This window comes from Triturus cristatus, chromosome 7 (assembly GCF_964204655.1).
Source record: "Triturus cristatus chromosome 7, aTriCri1.1, whole genome shotgun sequence".
In the NCBI taxonomy this organism is placed as follows: domain Eukaryota; kingdom Metazoa; phylum Chordata; class Amphibia; order Caudata; family Salamandridae; genus Triturus; species Triturus cristatus.
In genome coordinates, this window is record NC_140590.1 from 1486871690 (window position 1) to 1486890646 (window position 18957).

Here is an 18957-nt window from a genome sequence, read left to right on the forward strand (position 1 = left end):
GTGCTCTAATCAGAGCTGCTGCAACGCGGTTCCCTGCTGCTCAGTGAGCTCTTTACTTGAGCACTAGTTACATTACATACATTCATATACATTTTTTCTGCATGAAACATTAAAGTAATTTGCACAGACCCACACAATGTTAAGCCACCTCGACTGTTATACTGCCTATAACCATTTAATTTCTATCTCACACTGACTCTCTCAGTCAGACTGTATATTTGTGCGATAGTTTTTTTCTTTCACGCTCGTTTTCAGACACTTAGGGGCTTATTTATGAGCCCTTGCCTCACTTTTGCGTCTCCAGTGCGTCACTTTTTGTGACACAAGAGTGGTGCAAAAAATGTGCCTTGTTGCATCATATTTACAAAGTGAGGCATTTAGGTAGATGCGGCACTTTGTAAACCCCTGCGCCACATTATACCTGCGCCTGTTATAATGTATGCAGGGGGGGCGTTTGATGCAAGAAAGGGTCGTAGATGTGACGCAGTGAAATCTATAAAATTTCACTGCGGCATTTCTTGGACGCAAATACGTCATAATTTTACGCCTGCCTCAGGCGTAAGAGGGACACAGGCACTATCAAAATGGGTCTTGCCCATGTGTAATGACACATTGCTGGAGTTGCGTCACTTTTGTGACACACTCCAGCAATGTGTCATTTTTGCGCCTACAGATACGTCAGATATACTGCCGTATATGTAACTCCTTGCGACATGATGCGTAATACTGAAAATATGATGCATCATTGGTGTTGCAAGGAAGGTGCAATGAAAAGTGACGCAACACTATTTTCACGCAGCGACGCGTCATTTTTCATAAATGAGGCCCTTAATCGCGTATTTGCAAGCCCCTTGCACCACCGATGCATCACTTTTAATATGGGAAAAAGTGACATGCCAGCAGTGCATGGGGCCTGTAAATGAGGCCCTTGATTATGGAAATATGAGTAGCCTGTGGTCACGGTCTGCAAAATACTACACCACGCCAACACCTTGTGGTGAAAGGAAGAAATCACACAATGTAGCTACATTGCATGCAATTGAATGGACTGACAAAACAAACTATCAGAATACACCGAACAGGGGCTATAAAGTTATAACAAAAACTCCAAGAAGGGCAATACAGAGCTTCTAGCGTGCAAGAGACTGCACTCGAGAAATGAATAGCCAACACTAAATCAGAAGTTATCTTACACACCCTTCCCTTGTGGTTGTTGTTGACGTGTGGCTTTTCTGCTCAAACCATCTCTCCTGAGAGACAGTCAATATAACTGTGCGGAAAACAAGCAATTACACAAGACATGGGTATGTCAAGAATTGGGATTTATGAGGAAATAAGCTTGCACAGTAAACATTATAACAGATCATGCATGGGGCTACTGTTGTGCCAGAGAATTTGGTGAATTTGTCTTTAATGGCATCTTGTGTCACATAATTAGCTCTTCCTTGATGCATAATTAAAACACTTTCACAAGGAGCAGCAGAGTGCTATATAAAGAAACTACAAAGCAGTTAATCAGTAAACACTGCAACATAATTTGGTCCTTCATTACTCCATAGGTCCAGATTATTTATGCTACACTGATTGCATGTTTTATTTTAGCAAACAACAGCCAGGATAATGTGTAAAACTGCACAGATTCCTGCAGCGCAAACTCATTTTGTGGACTCTCCCTGTACTATGCATTATGAAACCGTCTCCCATTGTCAATTGCATGGTGTGAATACTTTACTGGAAGTATCAACAACAATGCAATTGACGCTGATGATAATAATAATACTTGTTATTATTCCTATCAGTCTCTTTTAAGTCTGTGTAACTTTACCGTAACTTGTAGTATCGTCATCAATCAGAATTATGAGATTTTGTGGCTTTGGTGTTTTCTGGATAGATAATGGATTTGGCACATAATCCATTATCTGCTTCCTAATTTGCAGATTTTCACAACAAAATGCTTGCTTCTCCAGCTAGGATCAAACTTTACTAAAGCATGATGACATGTGTTGTCATGCAGTGGGAGGCCCTTGGCAAAGACCGACTGGTCACCTTTTAGTTGTTAATTGCTGTATTTGGGTGCTGAACTGGGTCTAATGTGGGTGAAAACCTTTTCCCAGTGAGTTTGTAACCAATACAAATAAAATAATGCATCATGCTATCACAAAATGTGCATTATACCAAATGATGTGCATTTTTTCTTGCCACATAATTTGACCCTCCCATTCCACATAATTCAAATGGCCCTGTGCATGTTGTAAGGCAGGAAATATGTTTCTGTACAATCCGTGTGATGCCACAGCATGTCTGTCGTTTTCTATCCTCTGGTATCATGTTGTAAGCCAGGTCCAATGATAATTTTTCTCAAATGCTTATTCAAATATTTTGTGTAATGTTTCTGGCTTCAGTTTCAAGCCAGAGTAAAGAGACGGATAGATGTTCTTGATAAAAAAAACTCAACCTGTCAAAGTAGCAATGAGTGTGTTTGGCGTCAGTATGCTGATCACATTTTTCTTTCTACTGAAATGTATTGGACTGAACATTTAGGTTGGTCATTTCAGGAAAATAGCTATTTTGGATAAAAATAAGTGAAAAATCAGTGCCCTTCAACGGAAGGTCTCTATAGAGTTATATGTGTGTACATATTCATTGGAAATCAATTATTTTGAGCTGTGCTATTTTTCCAGATGAAGATGAGGGTCTCATCCTCTCTCATCTCTTGAGATTTACTACTTCACCATCAAGTATGTTTCTAAGTGCCCCTGGCACTGATTCTTCAGGCTGTTCAATACTCTAGTGTTGCAGTCCACACAGAATGTTGGTGATGTTGACTTGCATTGAGGCACTTGTCTTTCTGTCTGTGCTTTAAAAAATTCTTGGAATTTGTCCATAAATGTTTCCTGAGGCAAGCATGTATTTATAAATCAGACTGTATGACCTAGTGCGTAGTAATTGTATTGCTCTTCAATCCCTGGCAGCACGTCATCCAGGATAATGTGCTGCATGTCTAAACACTTATAAGGTACAAAAGGCGAGACCTATTGGTTATGTCAATGCTTGTTTACATAGAAACTAAAAATTTCTCCATGTTTGTCTCTCTGTTATTAGGTGGAACAGGTATAATTATAGAAATTCCGACATCCACCACTCTCTGAAACCAATGCAGAAAATAATTTCTTAATATTTATAATCAGAAATGCCTCAAAAAAATGTTGGAACAGTTAAATAGTGACACAAAATTAAAAGCTGATTTTCCCTGATATTGATATAGTTAATTCATTTGTTTCTGACAGTGTTTGTTCTTTTGGTGGTGATTCAAATGCTACAGTAACTCTGACAATATTTAAAGAAAATGGACGATGCAAGCTTAATTCACCTACAGTCCAAACTCAAAGAGTGGATCAACATCAACTCAAATGTTTAGGGCAGACGTAAGTAATTTTTCTGAATATATTGCAAAGTGCACTCATGCCCGGTAACAGTTTTTGAAAAGTAACATAGAATTGTGATTTTGTTGTAAATATAACACCATTAATGTATTCCTTATAATAATAATGATAATCTTTAGTCAGCATACATAAATATGACCATAGAAGAGACAATTTGAGCTACACATACTTGAAATGTAAACATATTTCCTAAAACAACCAAGTACACATTAAGACACAATGAGATCCATAAAATATGATTGTCTTCTTTGGTCTTTAAAATTCATGATACTTCTAGCAGCCTTTACTTCAGATAAAAAATTATGATCATTAAAATCCTAAATTGACCACAGTTTAACATGTAAAAACTGGACCTGATCCTAAAAAGTGACGCACAATTCACAACTTTTATAGCAACCTCAGACAGTGCAAAATAGGCAGAAACTCTTGTATACTTCAAACACCTCTAGTGGTTCTTATCTTTAAATCAGATCTTAAAAAGTTAGAAACACAAAAAAGTGAAAAAACAACTGATGAAAGTTGTAAAACAATAGGGCAACATGTGCCTGCCTGAATCTAGGCTTTCTTAAAAGCTTCTTAACCCCTTGTATGCGCAAGATGTCTCCCGGCCGTCGTGCATTACGGTGGGCGTGTGCGGACGACGGCCGGGAGACGTCATGACCACGCCCGCGATTGGAATGTGCAGCACTGCGGCGGACTTTGCACCGCACGCAAGGGGTTAAGGAACACTCTTCTCGGGTGTGAGTAGTGAGGACAGAGGAAGACAAAATGTAAGGTATTCTGTGGAGACCTATTGTCGCAGCCACAGGGTCCTCTGTTTTCTGCGTGTGCCGTGAAGCCAGAGGGTACAGCCAATAAGTGATGGAATAAGTTCAATCTGAGACGTGTAATTAAAATTCTATCACATGGGCTTGTTATAAGGGATAAACAGGGTTCCATGCACTGCACTGACTTTACTAATATGTGATCTCTGATCGTGGATTTTTTTTAGCTCCCTATCCTTACGTTAAGCAGTGACATGTTTAAAAGACAGATCTTTAAGGAAAAGTGCTTTTCCTGTGATCCCACCTTATCATGATTGGTGAACATATCTTCGCATTCTAACGCGGTGAGGGTGTCCTTTACATATTTTAGCCACAGGATTTTTAACGCATAGTCGAAGGAGAGACAGTCCTGGATTACCATCCTATTAAAGCTTACCTCCTTGTTGGACCAGATCTTCACCCAACACATGAGGGGTTTCACTGCCACCATATCAGAGTTGTATTTGGACCCCAATTCTTCATGTACAGAGTATGCAGGGAAACTATGAGGGACTTTCAGCAAGCGCCTAAAATATCTGTTTTCTTCAGTTTGTAATTTGTTAGCCACCTTATATCCCCATACCATGCTACCATATAAAACATTTGAACTACAGACGGAGTTGTTTAAATTTAAAATTGTCCCAGTTGACCAGTTGCCTAATCTATGAGCAAAGTTTGCAATTGCTCTGGTAGCATTTCTCCTCTATTAGGTGTTTAAAACTCAATGTCTCAATTTCTCGTCAAATAAAATAACCAGATATAAGAAGGCTAGTACTTTCCCTAAACTGTGTGTGTCTACTGTGTATGTGTTATGCTTCCTGCACTTCTTCCAAATTTCCATTATATAGGATTTAGTTAAAATAGCGGACAGGTCCATCGTTTCCATAAAAGGCAACAAGTGACATGGTCCTCGAGTTATGGTCACTAAATACACTATGGATGATATTAAAAAAGGATATAAACAACCTCAATGTAAGAGACACAAATATAAAATCAGTAAATGATGAGCAGCCTCTACCTTTATGAGTCGGGGGCACAACTGAATCAGGTTGAGTTGCAATCAGGCCAAAGGTATGAGTTAGACTATAGGTGTTTAGGAGGACACTCAAATACCGCCCTTCCTTATTATGTTCCATATGTGGTATGCAGGTCGACCAGTCACAATGAGTCACCCTTATATTGGGACACAGATGGCAATTAATGTCTCAGGATAAAATTAGTTGAGACCGTGACAGGCCTTCCCCCTGAGTTTGCTCCAGCCGTCGACTTAATTCCAGCAGGCTAGCCGATCCATGTGAGTGTAATCAGTAAGTATTACTCGTGAATGTGAGACCTTATACAGCATCCGAGTTCCACAACAGGGTCTTCCACCCACCGTGAATCCTGAATCCTGAGATCTCTAAACACTCCCCCCCTTACTCTGCCTGCATTTGACCTTAATGCTGGGCAGAAAAGGTTTTAGAACCTTCTAGGAAAACGTTATTAGCTGGCTCCTACGTTCCCTGAATGCATAATATATGGATAATTCCTTGATGACCTTAGTGTCTACGCCTATGGTGTCATCTTCTTTCTCCGCCAGAATTGTTTTCTTATCTACTTTCCGTTGTTTCTTCTGAGCAGGTGGGCTACTTAAATCCGCACCATGAGTAGTGGTCATAATACCTCTATTCCGTGTGGTCTGACCAACTGCGGTATTAATTAGACTAGTCCCATGGTTGGAAACCCCTGATTCTTCCCCATCTTGAACTTGAATGCTAACTTTTCAACCTCCTGGCCCACGCACTCCCCCGGGAGCGATAGTGCTGCCCCTGTCTTTTCCAAGGAGAATTGCTGCTCTGCGTTGTCTATTTCTTTAGTAACTGTCCCCACTGCTTTTACCAAAAAGGAATCAATGATTCCCTTATTTGACTCCTGTGGGGAACACGAGGGAGCACCTTTCCTCTTCCACATGATGTACTTATTAAATAAACCCACCTACCCAGCACAAGGCAAAATGATTAGGGCGGTTTCAGGGAAAGGCAGGGATGTGAAAAAGTACTCTCACAAGCTGTATCTGCAATCAATGACCTCCGGTCAGCAGTCAGCCCCAGAACACTGACTTGTCCTCCAAGCACCTTGCCGATGTTCAGAGAATTCCAACCACTCCTGCCGTAATATCCGCTAGCGTGAAGCCAAGAGGGTAAGCCCGGCCCAGCCACAGTCGGCCACGGATGGGAGCAGAGGGGTCCACCCTTGGTCTGGGAGTGGCCCAGGCACACCACCATGCGTCACATGCTGTGGGAGACCTGGGCTGGCCTTAAGCGCCTCTTGGTGCAAAGGTGCCGCCGTTAGCAGTGTGCTTGAGAGCCACGATGCTCACTGGGGCTTGAAGTCCTGGCCCCCTCCCTCAGCACAAAATATATGTCAGCGGTCTCCCTTATAGAGAACATAAACGTAAAGGGTCTATTTTAGAGTTCATCAGATAGATAATCACAAAAGTATGGTTATTCTGACCACCTTTTTACAAGTAAATGTTTTCCTAGTGCACTTGTTATAAGGGGGATGGGGTATTGCACACATTATAAGGTGGATGGGATATCCTTCATTTTATTGGTGGAGTACCCACAAACCGACCTCTAACTCAGGCCCTAAATTTCTAGTTCAACCGATGGAGTTCTGTGCATAAGTAGCATAAACAGAGAAAAACAATAGCTGTGCTTCTTGTTATTGTCATAAATTTGAGCAGTGATTTGCCCATTACTGCCCCTTGCACTTCCTCCCTGTTAACAATCTTCTTGTTGCCTCTTACATGCTCGTTTCCGCATTCAGGAGGATATAAGTGATACCTGTGGTATATATAACGTGTCTCCAAGATAAGATTACATGTTGATTATGCTGCATTGTTCTCATATCTCCATCCATTTAATTTTCAAGGAATATTCAAGTATTGTGGGACACTTTGTGAAAAAAGCAAGATCAAAACTATCCTGATTCATTTCACTGAAAATGTCTTACAACAAGGGTTAAGAAGTAGAATCCAATTGATGCATTTCCAATGTTTGGTATGCTAACTATAGAGCCTAATCCAGCTACTTAACCAACATATTCCTCCAATGGTCAGAAAGAGTATTTGTGCATCCAAGGTTAGCCATCTGACTGCCCGCCCAATTTAGAGTGGACAATCAGATTGCTTTTTTTATGCTGTCAAACACAGTCAGGTTAGGGAGCGTAAAAAAAATGACCTCTTCACCATGGGAGAAAGCTTCCATGGTTTGTGCGCTGCTAATTTTTCTTTTATCAAAAACAAACTCCTGTTTGAAAAATGAAAAACAGTGTAGAAGTTTGACGAGCAGCTGTCAAGTTTCCCAGAGCAGTCTGTTAAACTTTTACAACAGTGACATGAAGAGTTGTCTGCCAGACAACTCTAAATTTGGCTGGTTGACGACCAATCGGGATGGTGGGGGCAATATTTTATGCCATCCCAACAATTGCCCTCCATCCATCAAAGTCTAGATAGGGTTCTAACACTGAATTTCCAAGGGGCGTGGCCAAGATGGCAGGTGAATAAGACATGCTTCTCCCATCTCCTCAGCCCTGCCGCCTGCCCTGGCCTACTCTACTGCTTGAATCAGCCCAGCAGGACCACTGAATAGCTCGCATGGATAAGCTGAGAACAGGGCATGGAGCAGGGGGCTGTCTTCCTCTGCCCAACACCGACATCTGAGATCCACGGGGAAGAGAGTGGAAGTGGCTGGTGAAGCAAGATGGTGGCCGCAGCCTAGGACACTGGCTCATGGTGCGGGCTGCTCTGAAGGGCCGTCTGCGGCCAGGTGACCTTCAAGGTATCCAGTGCACAAGAGAAGTGGTTAGCGGTGCCGGCCCTGGGGGTGACTGCAGCAGGGGTGCTTCTTGTCCCTGGAGAGGCCTGGCTCTCGACTACCTGCTCGATCCCAGGCTACAAAAGATGGCAGCCGCTGGATGAACGGCCCCACCAGCGGTGCGGGACTGGCCTGTGAGTAGTAGTCAGCGGTGGCCACTGGCAAGAGCAGTTTGCGACATCAACAGGGGACCTTGATGAGGGCCCTAGGCACAGTGAGGTCCTGAGGCACCCCGGGAGCTGCTATTGAGGCCCATGACATGCAGGGGGAGCTGACCCACATATCAATCCCGTATCTGGAGATCCAACTCACAATTCCCCAGACCGCTACTATAAACTATAATTCTTTACTTCACCGGATCAGGGACCAAAGCCTCTCTTGGCTTGGATTTGGGTTACCTACCTCCAGATGCTGGGATTTTGGGGTACCCAATCTTCAGCACTATTTTCAAGCGGCTCAGCTGAGACTACCTCCCGGAGTGAAACAGAGAACAATTGGAGAAACATTGACTATTCTAAGATAGGGCGATAGCAGGACTTTCCTTGTGAAAGGTACCCTTCTTCAAGAAAGCTCATAGAGCAAACACTTTGCAAGCATCCCCTTGCTAAAAGGATCATGGAGGTTTGGGACAAGGTAAAGACTCAACGGTGCCTCACCACATTCCCTTCCCCCAAGACACCCTGGTTCGACAACAGTAACTCTTCCCCGGGGATGCAGCGAGCGGTATTTGAGGTCTAGAAACAGACACAATGCTGCTCTGCGGGCCACTTCTTTGATATAGAAGGGACAATCCCATTCCCCCAATTGCAACAACAATATAACTTGCCAGAGACCAAAAGAATGCATTATTTACAACTAAAACACTGGCTCTTACACTCTTCTAATCTCCCTGTGGTGGGCAGGCAGCTTACACCGTATGAAAAATGGTTGGTGACCAAAAGTACCAATAAAAGGCTAATTTCTGAGTTATATGCCTTTCTACGCCAGCCTACCCAATCGCTGAGCATCCTCAGCCAGAGAAGGTGGGAGAGGAACTGGGGAGAACTTTAACCCCAAAGGAATGGGGAGAGATTTATTACAGAGCAAGGAGCACAGCCTGTAACAAGGCAAGTATGGAGACCACCACCAAGGTAGCCACTTACTGGTAGCTGTCCCCATACACCTCCACTGGGGCAACCCGGAGTGAATCCCAGACTTCCAGAGAGGCTGTAGCTCCCTGGGTACCTTGCTCCAACTGTTGTGGGACAGTCCCCGATTAACAGACTATTAAACTAAACTCCTTGATGACATAGACCTACATTTGGACACACAAATACCCAGATTCCCCTCCTACACAATTTTGGGTCTGCCTAATCCCCTAACATCCCTGCTCATATCCCTTAGGGGAGGCAAATGGGACTAGCACTGGGGGCGGCACATCAGAACATCCTTGTCCATTGGTGTTTCAGACACATACCTGCCTATCAGGAGTGGCTTCACAGATGATGGTATATCTTAGTGATGGAGAGGATTGCTTCATCCCTTGCCACTTCTAGGGTTTCATTTGGGGAGATATGGCACCCATTTCCCACACTCCTATCCACATAATTTCTGGAGCTGCCTTGCTCCAAATATCTGCGCATTCTCAGATAAATTTAAAAAAAACCCTCCCCCTGACCTGGCAATAAGAGACCTTTAAACACCTAATGCTCAATTCCCTCTTCTGCTAACACACTCTGGGGCATATGTACAAGAACTGCCGCAAACTAACGTTAACAATTGTTAGTGGCACTTTTCCTAACAGGGCCTATCGCCGCAAACTATCGCCCTGTTAGCGATGTATGTACAATATGTCGCTACATGGCGATAGGCTCAGGTAGTCGTGGTGAAAACTGCCGCTACTACTGGCGTGAAGGCAATACAAATTCGGACATTAGCAGGCGAAAACTGACGAAAGGTCAATTAGAGGCAAAAAAACTCACATTAGTTAGCCCAATGTGACTTTCTTTTGCCTCTAGAGGCAAAAATAGCCTATAGGTCCACCACCAATGAAACATAGGAAACAAAACCAATGGAATGGAGCAGCAATGGCCAAGTGCAGCACATATCTACAATCCCCCCCAAACCCCACAACAGCCAGGATGACCAGCCGGAGTCCCAGGGGAAGCGGAAATTCAGGGCTACAATAGTGAAAAGAGGCACATCGCTGGGCAAAACCAGTGATGCATCACTCATCATTGCACACTCCTTGCAACGCCAAGGCATCCAAAACCCTGAAAGCGCAGATAGTCTCCCGTACCTGGAGGCCTCGCTGGGCCCGCGTCTGGGACTCGAAGTGGGATGCAGAGGTGCTGTTGAGTTGCTGGGCCATGGTGGTAGACATTAAGGCATCGGCGATTTCCCTTACCTGGTGATGAAGTCTACCAGGTTGCATGGAGACACATTACTGACCTGTGTGAGAAGATCACCTGCTGCCCCTTGGAGCTGTGAAAGGTAGAGGCACTTCTGCGCACCAATGTAGGGAGGTCTGCATCGCATACCACGTGCCACCACTAAACCGGGATGCACGGAGGAGATTACCAATGGTGGGACACACCTCTCTGCATCACAGGCTGGAGGATGTTGCGCTGGCTGGATGCTGTGGCGGGTGAGGCCCCTGAGCTGCGCTGAACTTGTGTGGTGGGAGCACTTCCATTTCACGCCTAAGGAGGTCCCTGTTGCATCACCTGAATTGGGAGGTTCCCCAGCAGACTTGGCAGCGATTGCTGTACCCAGGGTTGTGAAATCCCGCCTGGCTGAGGCTCCTGCTGGCTGAGTCACAGATTTCGAGAGAGCGCAGTTGATCGCGCCACGGTGTCATTGTCCAGGTGAGGAGAAGGGGAAATGCGTAGGGGAGAAGAACAGGGGTCCAGTCGGGCCCAGGCCTAGCACAAGTGAGTGACGCACCCTCAGTTGCAGCTCATTCGCTATGGCGGAAGAGCATTGCCCAATTGCTTTCAAGCAGTGCAAGAAGAGGAAACATAACATGATGATAACTTTCTGATGTACTGATTAGGCCTTGGCAGTAAATTCCATTCCGCTCGCGGAATTTGCGAGATTTGGGTAGTTTCGTGTTCTGCGGTGAATGTGGAATTGCCAAAAATTCCGCGATCCGCGGCTTTGCGGAATTTTTTGCTTGTTTGCGCTTTCAAAATGAGTGTTCGCAAGATATTTTCCCCCGAGCAGGCAAACAGAGTTTGCGCAAAAAACAACAGTTGATGAACAGAATGCAGAACAATGTCATACATTCACCCCAGTGCAGAGATCTGGGCCTAAATCCATCGTTTTTTTGCTCACCATGCCATTCCAGTTTGAACCCAGCCATATGCAAATCAGTCTTGACCCTGTGCCTCATGGGAACAGTCCAGCCCGAACTGCCAAGCCAGGTCCTCCCTGGACTGGAACCAAGCATCCTAGGACCGGTTTCGGGGTTTCACCCCTCTTCAGCAAAGATAGCTTGATTCCAGTGGAATGGAGAGCACAAGACTCATGTCTGAGCATACCCGTCCCACTCGGCGTGACAAATGCAAAAACAACAATCGATGAACAGAATGCAGAACAATGTCATACATTCACCCCAGTACAGCGATCTGGGCCTAAATCCATCTGATTTGCAGATGGCCATGTCTGAACTGGGGTGGCGTGGAGAGCAAAATAACGATGGATTAAACCCAGATCTGTGACTGGGGGTGAATGTTTTGCCATTGTGCAACATTCCGTACATCATCTTGTGTGTTAAACAGAGTTTGCGAACAGGAAAAAAGCATCGCGAATGGGCGGAACAAGCAATTCCGCGTGTTCGTGGAACTCCGCGTGTTCACAGAGATTTTTTACTGTTTCGCTGAACTTTGCGTAACGTGACTACGCAAATTCAGCCCACCCCTAGCTATGTTTCCTTTGCCAGTGGGAGGGTCGGTGGGGATGCTCTACTCACGGAGCAGGGCAGGGGTGGAGTGGTATGCCCACTCAAGTGCGCAATGACTGTTTGGTCGCCCCTCTGAGGCTGCCCAAAGCAGTCATGCGCACTTCCCTGTTGGCAATGCCGGCTGCATTACAGCCTGCATGGAGTATAAGCCCACCCCTCCAGCCCCTGGCTGAACGCCTTGTCACGGCGCTCAAGAACAATCAGAATGCTGAATTGTGATTGGCTGAGAGAGCCTGGTTGCTTGCTTCCTGTTCCTCGGAGCAGACTCAGGAGAGCAGGAGCACAGAAGACTCAGGACCAGGCCTCGAGGTAAGAATTAAAAAAAAGGCCAAAAACAAAATATGGTTGAGAGGAAGAGGTCCGGCTGTAATTAAGAAATTAAGAAAAACGAATAATGAATATAAAAGGATTTACCTTATTCTTCGCTGTTCTTTAAAGCCTCGTGTGGTGATCCTGGTATGATGTCCGTGAGCAGAGTGGAAGGTCAATCTCTGGAGTCTGCTACGGACCCTACTCCGCTACAGTTACGTTTTTCATTTTGCACTTCCCTGATTGGATTGCTTGTACTCCGATTGATCGCCCGTGTCCAGGCCAGCGGAGTATCCACTCGTCTGAAGCAGGACGGACCCCTGGAGGAAGGCCAGTCAGCTCTGTCTCTCCGGAGGCTCTCTCGTGTATCCTCTGGCATGGCGCCGAAAAACGCCGCTACGATAGCTGCAGCTGCAGCCAAGACTAGAGCAGCGAAGCAGGCTCTTCGTGACAAAGAGCTTGCAATGAAGCGAGGCGGCATGCGTCCGAAGGGCAGCGGCGGCGCTGCAGGTCTCGGCGCGGGGGCTGGAAAGTCAGCGGGGGCCCCAAGACAGCAGCTGGGTGTGCCTGTCGCCATCGCTGAGCCATCCGTGATCGAGCTGCTCCGGAGGACTCCCACTCCAGTGCCTTCTTCGGTTCAGGTTCAGCTGTGCCCATTAGAGAAACCAGCTGCTTCTCTAATCGCGGGTGACCTGAGAGGCATTTCTGGGCCTATAGCGGCACCTTGTGGACAAACTCAGAACAGCATAATTAAGGAAAAGGAAACAGCGAATACCAAAGTGAAGGCTGCTATAAGTATTGGAGTGGACAGCCCTATGCTTTATAATGAGCCTAAAGGTGCAATGGTAGGAGCGCAAGATTTAAAGGCTGGGAAAGACTTTAATGCTGGAATACAGGATACAGGGAATCTTCTCTTGTGTGATACTCCTGTCTTGTCTAATGTCGCTCTAGCCTCTCCAACATTATCGATACAGACTACCTCAGCAGGCTCACTCACGTCAGCATCAGTAACTGTACTGGAAATCACTCCAACAGCCACTATAACCCCAATTACTCTGGCTTTGGCTGAGCAGGAAGAGCAAGTATTGCAACACCAACCCATTTGCAATATGCCAGAGAATGGTCATGAGATAGCAGATCTTGGCGCCACTTCTAAAAATTTGGGAGATTTACTGGAGGCTCCTGACGGCAAGGAGAAAGCTGATGGGGATGAGATAACTCCCGATCCAACGGACACCGACAGGGATCCTTCAGACTTTTATTCAATATCGGAAGGAATGGAAGATGTGAGATGGTCAGATGACTCTGAACTGGATATCGAAACTAATACTGGCTCAGATACGGAGAGCGACCAAGACGCGCGAATAGCAGAATCCCGGGAAAGTAAAAGAGCTACCATACGGAAGAAGAGGGCCCAGGGTCTAACTTGGGATTATTCCCCTGCTACCGCACTGGGGTCTCAAGAACAAGCCACCGGCTCTCAACCGACGCAGCGGTGCTCTCCAAATCAACAGGATGCTACGCTCTCCTCGGTGATGGATACAGTCCTTCTGGCTATCGCCTCTCATCGAGAAGAGACATCAAGGGATGGTCGCAAAGCACAACTTGCTTTGCACAAGGTCCAGGGCGTTGTGCGTAAACTGTCAAAATCTGTTACTGCGTTTAACACCCGAATGACAGAAATGGAAGACTGTATAGTTATTAATGAGGCAGAGGCTGCAGCTACACAGAAACAAGTGGGATTACATGAAGCAGAATTGAGTGATGTAAGATGGAAGCTCGAGGACATGGAGAATCGCTTACGACGTAACAACCTACGCGTTCTTGGAATACCTGAAAATATTGAAGGTACTGATATTCGAGCTTTCATCATTCAGCTTTTCAAAGATACACTTCCTGAGCTTTCTTCATGGAATTGGGAGAATGAGGTTCAACGGGCCCATAGAACTCCAATCACTATACGAACCACGCGGAAGCAAGACAATTACCCACGGGCAGTTCTTGTGTTTTTCGGAAACTTTCTTCTTCGACAAGCCATCTCGGATAGAGCCAGGCCAGAAGCTCGACGGACTAGGGACTCCATTTCCTATTTTGTAAGACCGGACTTTTGCCACACGACGGTGGAGAGGAGATGGCGTCTGCGACAACTTATTAAACCCTTTATGGAGAAGAAAGCCTTAGTTTATCTTAATAACCCTGCTAAGTTGAAAGTTATATATAATGGCCAGACCAAATTTTTTACTTCGGAAGTAAAAGCCAAAGAGTTCTTAGACAGTATCACTTAATGGTCTATCAGTGATATTGAGAATGGGAAGAAGCCTGTTATATTGAAACACTGATATATATACAATAGAGAATTCGAGAATTGTGGAAATAAGAGTTGACGTAAAGGGAGAGAAATGAGAATGGATTGGACATCATTCGGAGTTAACAAAGATAGATTGATAGAATGATATAAAGATATATAAGAAATACTAGTCTTTATATGCTTCTATAAGCCTCTCTATATCTTCCTTATTGTTTTCTTTTGGGCCTTTTTCTTCTTCCCTTCTTCTTTTGTTTTTCTTTGGGTGGCTTGGGAGCATCTCTCCATCACTAAAGACTCTTATAGAGTCTAATTGCCTCACATCATGGGTGGGGGAGGGGGGAGGGTTGGGTGCAGGGGCCTGCTGGGAGGGGGGGCGGGAGGGGATACGGGGGGGGAAAAATGCAGAAAAGAGCTTGATCTGTAGTAAAGGTAAACTACTCTTAAAGGTTTTTTTGTTATTATAATCTACGTAAGTGACTGGAGTTTTACATCAACTATTTTGATTGATTGGAACGGAGTAAATATCGAATGCAAAGTTGGCTGGTGGTGGCGCAAATTATTTAGCATCGGTGGTATCGGTCCAATGGGGAATAGTTTTGAATGGGGAGAGTAAAACTACGATGTTGGAATGTAGCGGGTCTCAATGATGGGAGAAAGCGGGCCCAACTGTTTCAACTGCTACGTCAGGACCCAGTGGACATTCTGTGTATTCAGGAGACTCACATAGCTGGATGCGACAAAAATTTATTAAAATTTCCTGGATATAACCTGATGGCAGCAACATCTCAAACATCTAAAACGCGTGGGGTTGCTATTTTGGCAAAACCCGGTTTGGGGAGTCCTAGACGTCGACTTGTCGACAAATTTGGTAGGTGGGTTGTGGTTCAACTGGAATTGGATATAACCATTTGCTCACTTTATGGTTCTAATTTGGATGACCCACAACTCTTTATTGAACTTGAACTAGAATTGGCTTCTTGGCCTGGCCCACTTATCCTGTGTGGCGATTTTAACATTAATATAGAAAAATTGGTAAACAACAGACTCCCACGGAATTACAGTGGCCGGAAACCTAAAGTCTATAGGGCAATATCTTGTCTGATGGATACTCATGATTTAAGGGATACTTGGGACACTTTGAGGCAGAATGATAATGGCTTTACCTATTACTCCTATCCCCATAATAAGTATGCTCGATTAGATTATATTATGACATCAATACATAGGACAGCCTTAATTGATATAATTAAAGATCCCAAAACTATTTCTGACCACAATGCACTTACATTAATTTTTGATTTGGATAGTTTTAATAGATCTAATTTCCAATGGTCGTTCGACCGGAAGCTTTTTTTGAACCCAGATTATATTAATTATATTACATCAGTTTCTCAATCTTTTTTCGACTGTAATCAATATAGTACATCCAGATTTAGTGTATGGGACTGTTTTAAGGCAGTAATCAGAGGAGAGACTATAGCGTATGTTGCTAAATGTAAGAAAACTCAGGACAATATTAACAAGCAACATAAGGCGGCACTTATTAACTTGGAAATAGTACATGCCAAACAAATCCAGCAAGGAACACCAACTTCTGACATACTACAAAAATTACTGATCTTAAAAACCGAAATTAATAGCTCGTTAACGCAAAAAGCAGCGGAAATATATCAAGCCAATAGAAACAGAATCTATGAAGCAGGGGAAAAAGTAGGGAGGCAACTAGCTCTCAAAACTAGACAGAAAGAGACATACAACAAAATAAAGAATATAGAATATGAGGGTCAACAGTATACCTCCCCTCAAGATATAGTAGATGTCTTTCGAAAATACTACCAAAAACTATATCAAAATGATAACGAGCATCTATCTACAAGAGACATGAAAACCTTTCTTAGCGAGTGGTTGTCGGAATCAGAGCTATCTAGAGTACTTGATCAAGGAGATAGAGAAGAACTAGAGAAAGAAATCACAATGGTAGAGTTAGAAATTGCTTTGTCGGATCTAGCCAATGGGAAAGCGGCTGGTCCTGACAAGATTCCTTTAGAGTTATACAAGGTGCTGGGCAAACAGATACTCCCCTATTTATTAGACCTTTTTTTGGGAATACAACATCACTCAGCTACACCAGAGTCTTGGAAACATACTAACATAGTAATATTTCCAAAAAAGGGGAAACCTCCCCAGCTTCCATCTTCATATCGACCTATCTCACTTATAAACTCTGACTCAAAGCTATATTCCAAGATACTTGCAAACCGAATGAGGGGGATCATTGAACATCTTGTATCCCCATGGCAGCACGGTTTTATCCCGGGGAGAGGAACAACTGACCATACCCGTAGAGTTATTGCCTTATTTGACATCATGGGCGTCACGGGGGGAGAGATGTCAATGATCTTACTCGATGCCGAAAAGGCATTTGATCGAGTGTCTTGGCGGTTCTTATGGGAAATAATGGAATATAATAACTTCGGCCCAGGCTTTGTCAAAGCTTTAAAAGCTCTGTATGTCAGCCCTAGAGCTAAACTATTTATTGATGGCTTTGAGACAGAGTTTATTGAGGTAAAAAGAGGCACTAGGCAGGGCTGTCCTTGTTCCCCGATATTATTTGCCCTAGTGATTAATCCTTTAATTTTAAAGCTCCTTAACTCCTCCCAAATACAACCAGTTACGGTGGGCTCATACTCTACAAAAATATTGGCATATGCCGATGACATTGCTGTGCTTACAACGAATCCAGACGAAGCAGTAGCAGAAATAGAACAATTAACCCAGGATTTTGGTGTTTATTCCGGCTACTCACTCAATAGAGATAAAACTATGGTGTTATGTACAAATAATACCATATTTGAAAGTCCCTACAAAGTGAGAAATGCAACTTATCTTGGTGTAATTATTTCTCCTGAGGTAAAAGAGATTAACCGGCTTAACTATGATCCTTTGATTAAGGTAGTAAAAACAGATCTGAAGAGGGTAGATAACCTACATCTCTCAATAATCGGGAGGGCGAATTATATCAAAATGAGTATATTTCCCAGAATACTTTATCTGTTCCGGGCTATTCCATTGATTGCCGACGTTAGTATTATCAAAATTTTTGATTCCACGATATCTAAATTTATATGGAACTATGGTAAAATAAGGAGAGCATTACCATTACTAACTCTCTCCGTACATAGAGGTGGCCTTGGTATCCCGAACCTGACATTTTATCTCTGGGCGACATTACTCCAACAAATGGGCCCTCTCTTTAAAGTTAAACCGGCCAACCTACCCAACATAGACTCCTATATTCCTTCCATTTTTGAACTGGGATTGGGTGAAAAATGTCAAGGGCTATTTCTGAGACAATTGGAAGCGTCTTATTATAAAAAGACCAAGTTCAAGGTGATTGGAGACGCATGGAAAATCTGGAAACTGGCCGCAAAACAATTAGGTATACCTAAAATAACAAGATATACATCTCTGTGGCATAGCAAGATCATCTCATCATCTATGATAGATAATGTCTCTAGGAGATGGGAGAATTTAGGCATATATACACTTGGTCATTTTCTAGGACCAAATTTTATTCCATCTTTTGAGAGACTACAGCAGAGATTTGATATTCCATCTACAGATTATTTAAAATATTTTCAAGTCTTTACTAATATACGGAAATCAAAACTTAATATCACCTTAGATAGTTTTCCCTTTTTTTCTATTATTGAGAAACGAGCCACTAGGATAGGCACTTTATATGATATTTTCTCTCAATCCTCTAAAGACGATTTAGATCGTGTGGAGAGATCCTGGGCACAAAAACTTGGAAACCCAGATGTAGATATTGACTACTCCCTAACTCTCTACACAACATTATTTTTAGCGCCCAATCTCAAAGCACAATATTTCAAAACTATTTACAACCTTTATTTTACCCCGGCCAAACTTTTTACCTGGGGAATGCGACTAGATGATTGCTGCCCTAGATGTAGCCAGGGACAGGCAAACTTAATTCACATGTTTGCGGAATGCCCAAAATTGGATAATTTGCAAACATTGATTGGAGGATTTTGGACTCAAATATTCGGGCGGATTCTTAGATCCTCCGCAACCCTATTTCTTTTAGGTTTTGACGAATCCTTGGGGTACAGCTTGGAGGAACAGAGGATTGTCTTCCTGGGCACAGCCGTTTTTCGTATCATTTTGGCTGCTTGTTGGAAAGATCCCAATGTACCTACTTTTCAGATGTGGCTTAGCCGATTTCTTGCCATCTATAAGCAGGAGACAGCTATATACAGTACAAGAGGCA

At 43.9% G+C, this 18957-nt stretch overlaps 1 protein-coding gene across 1 annotated transcript in view; it reads left to right on the top strand.

The window, feature by feature from the left end:
* The window catches only part of LOC146812236 (uncharacterized), a 314283-nt gene that overhangs the window by 207482 nt on the left and 87844 nt on the right, over positions 1 to 18957 (top strand). The window contains exon 5 of the mRNA XM_085619257.1: positions 3288 to 3425. Coding sequence (XP_085475383.1) covers positions 3288 to 3425 — 138 coding nt within the window. The remainder of the gene's footprint in view (positions 1 to 3287; positions 3426 to 18957) is intronic.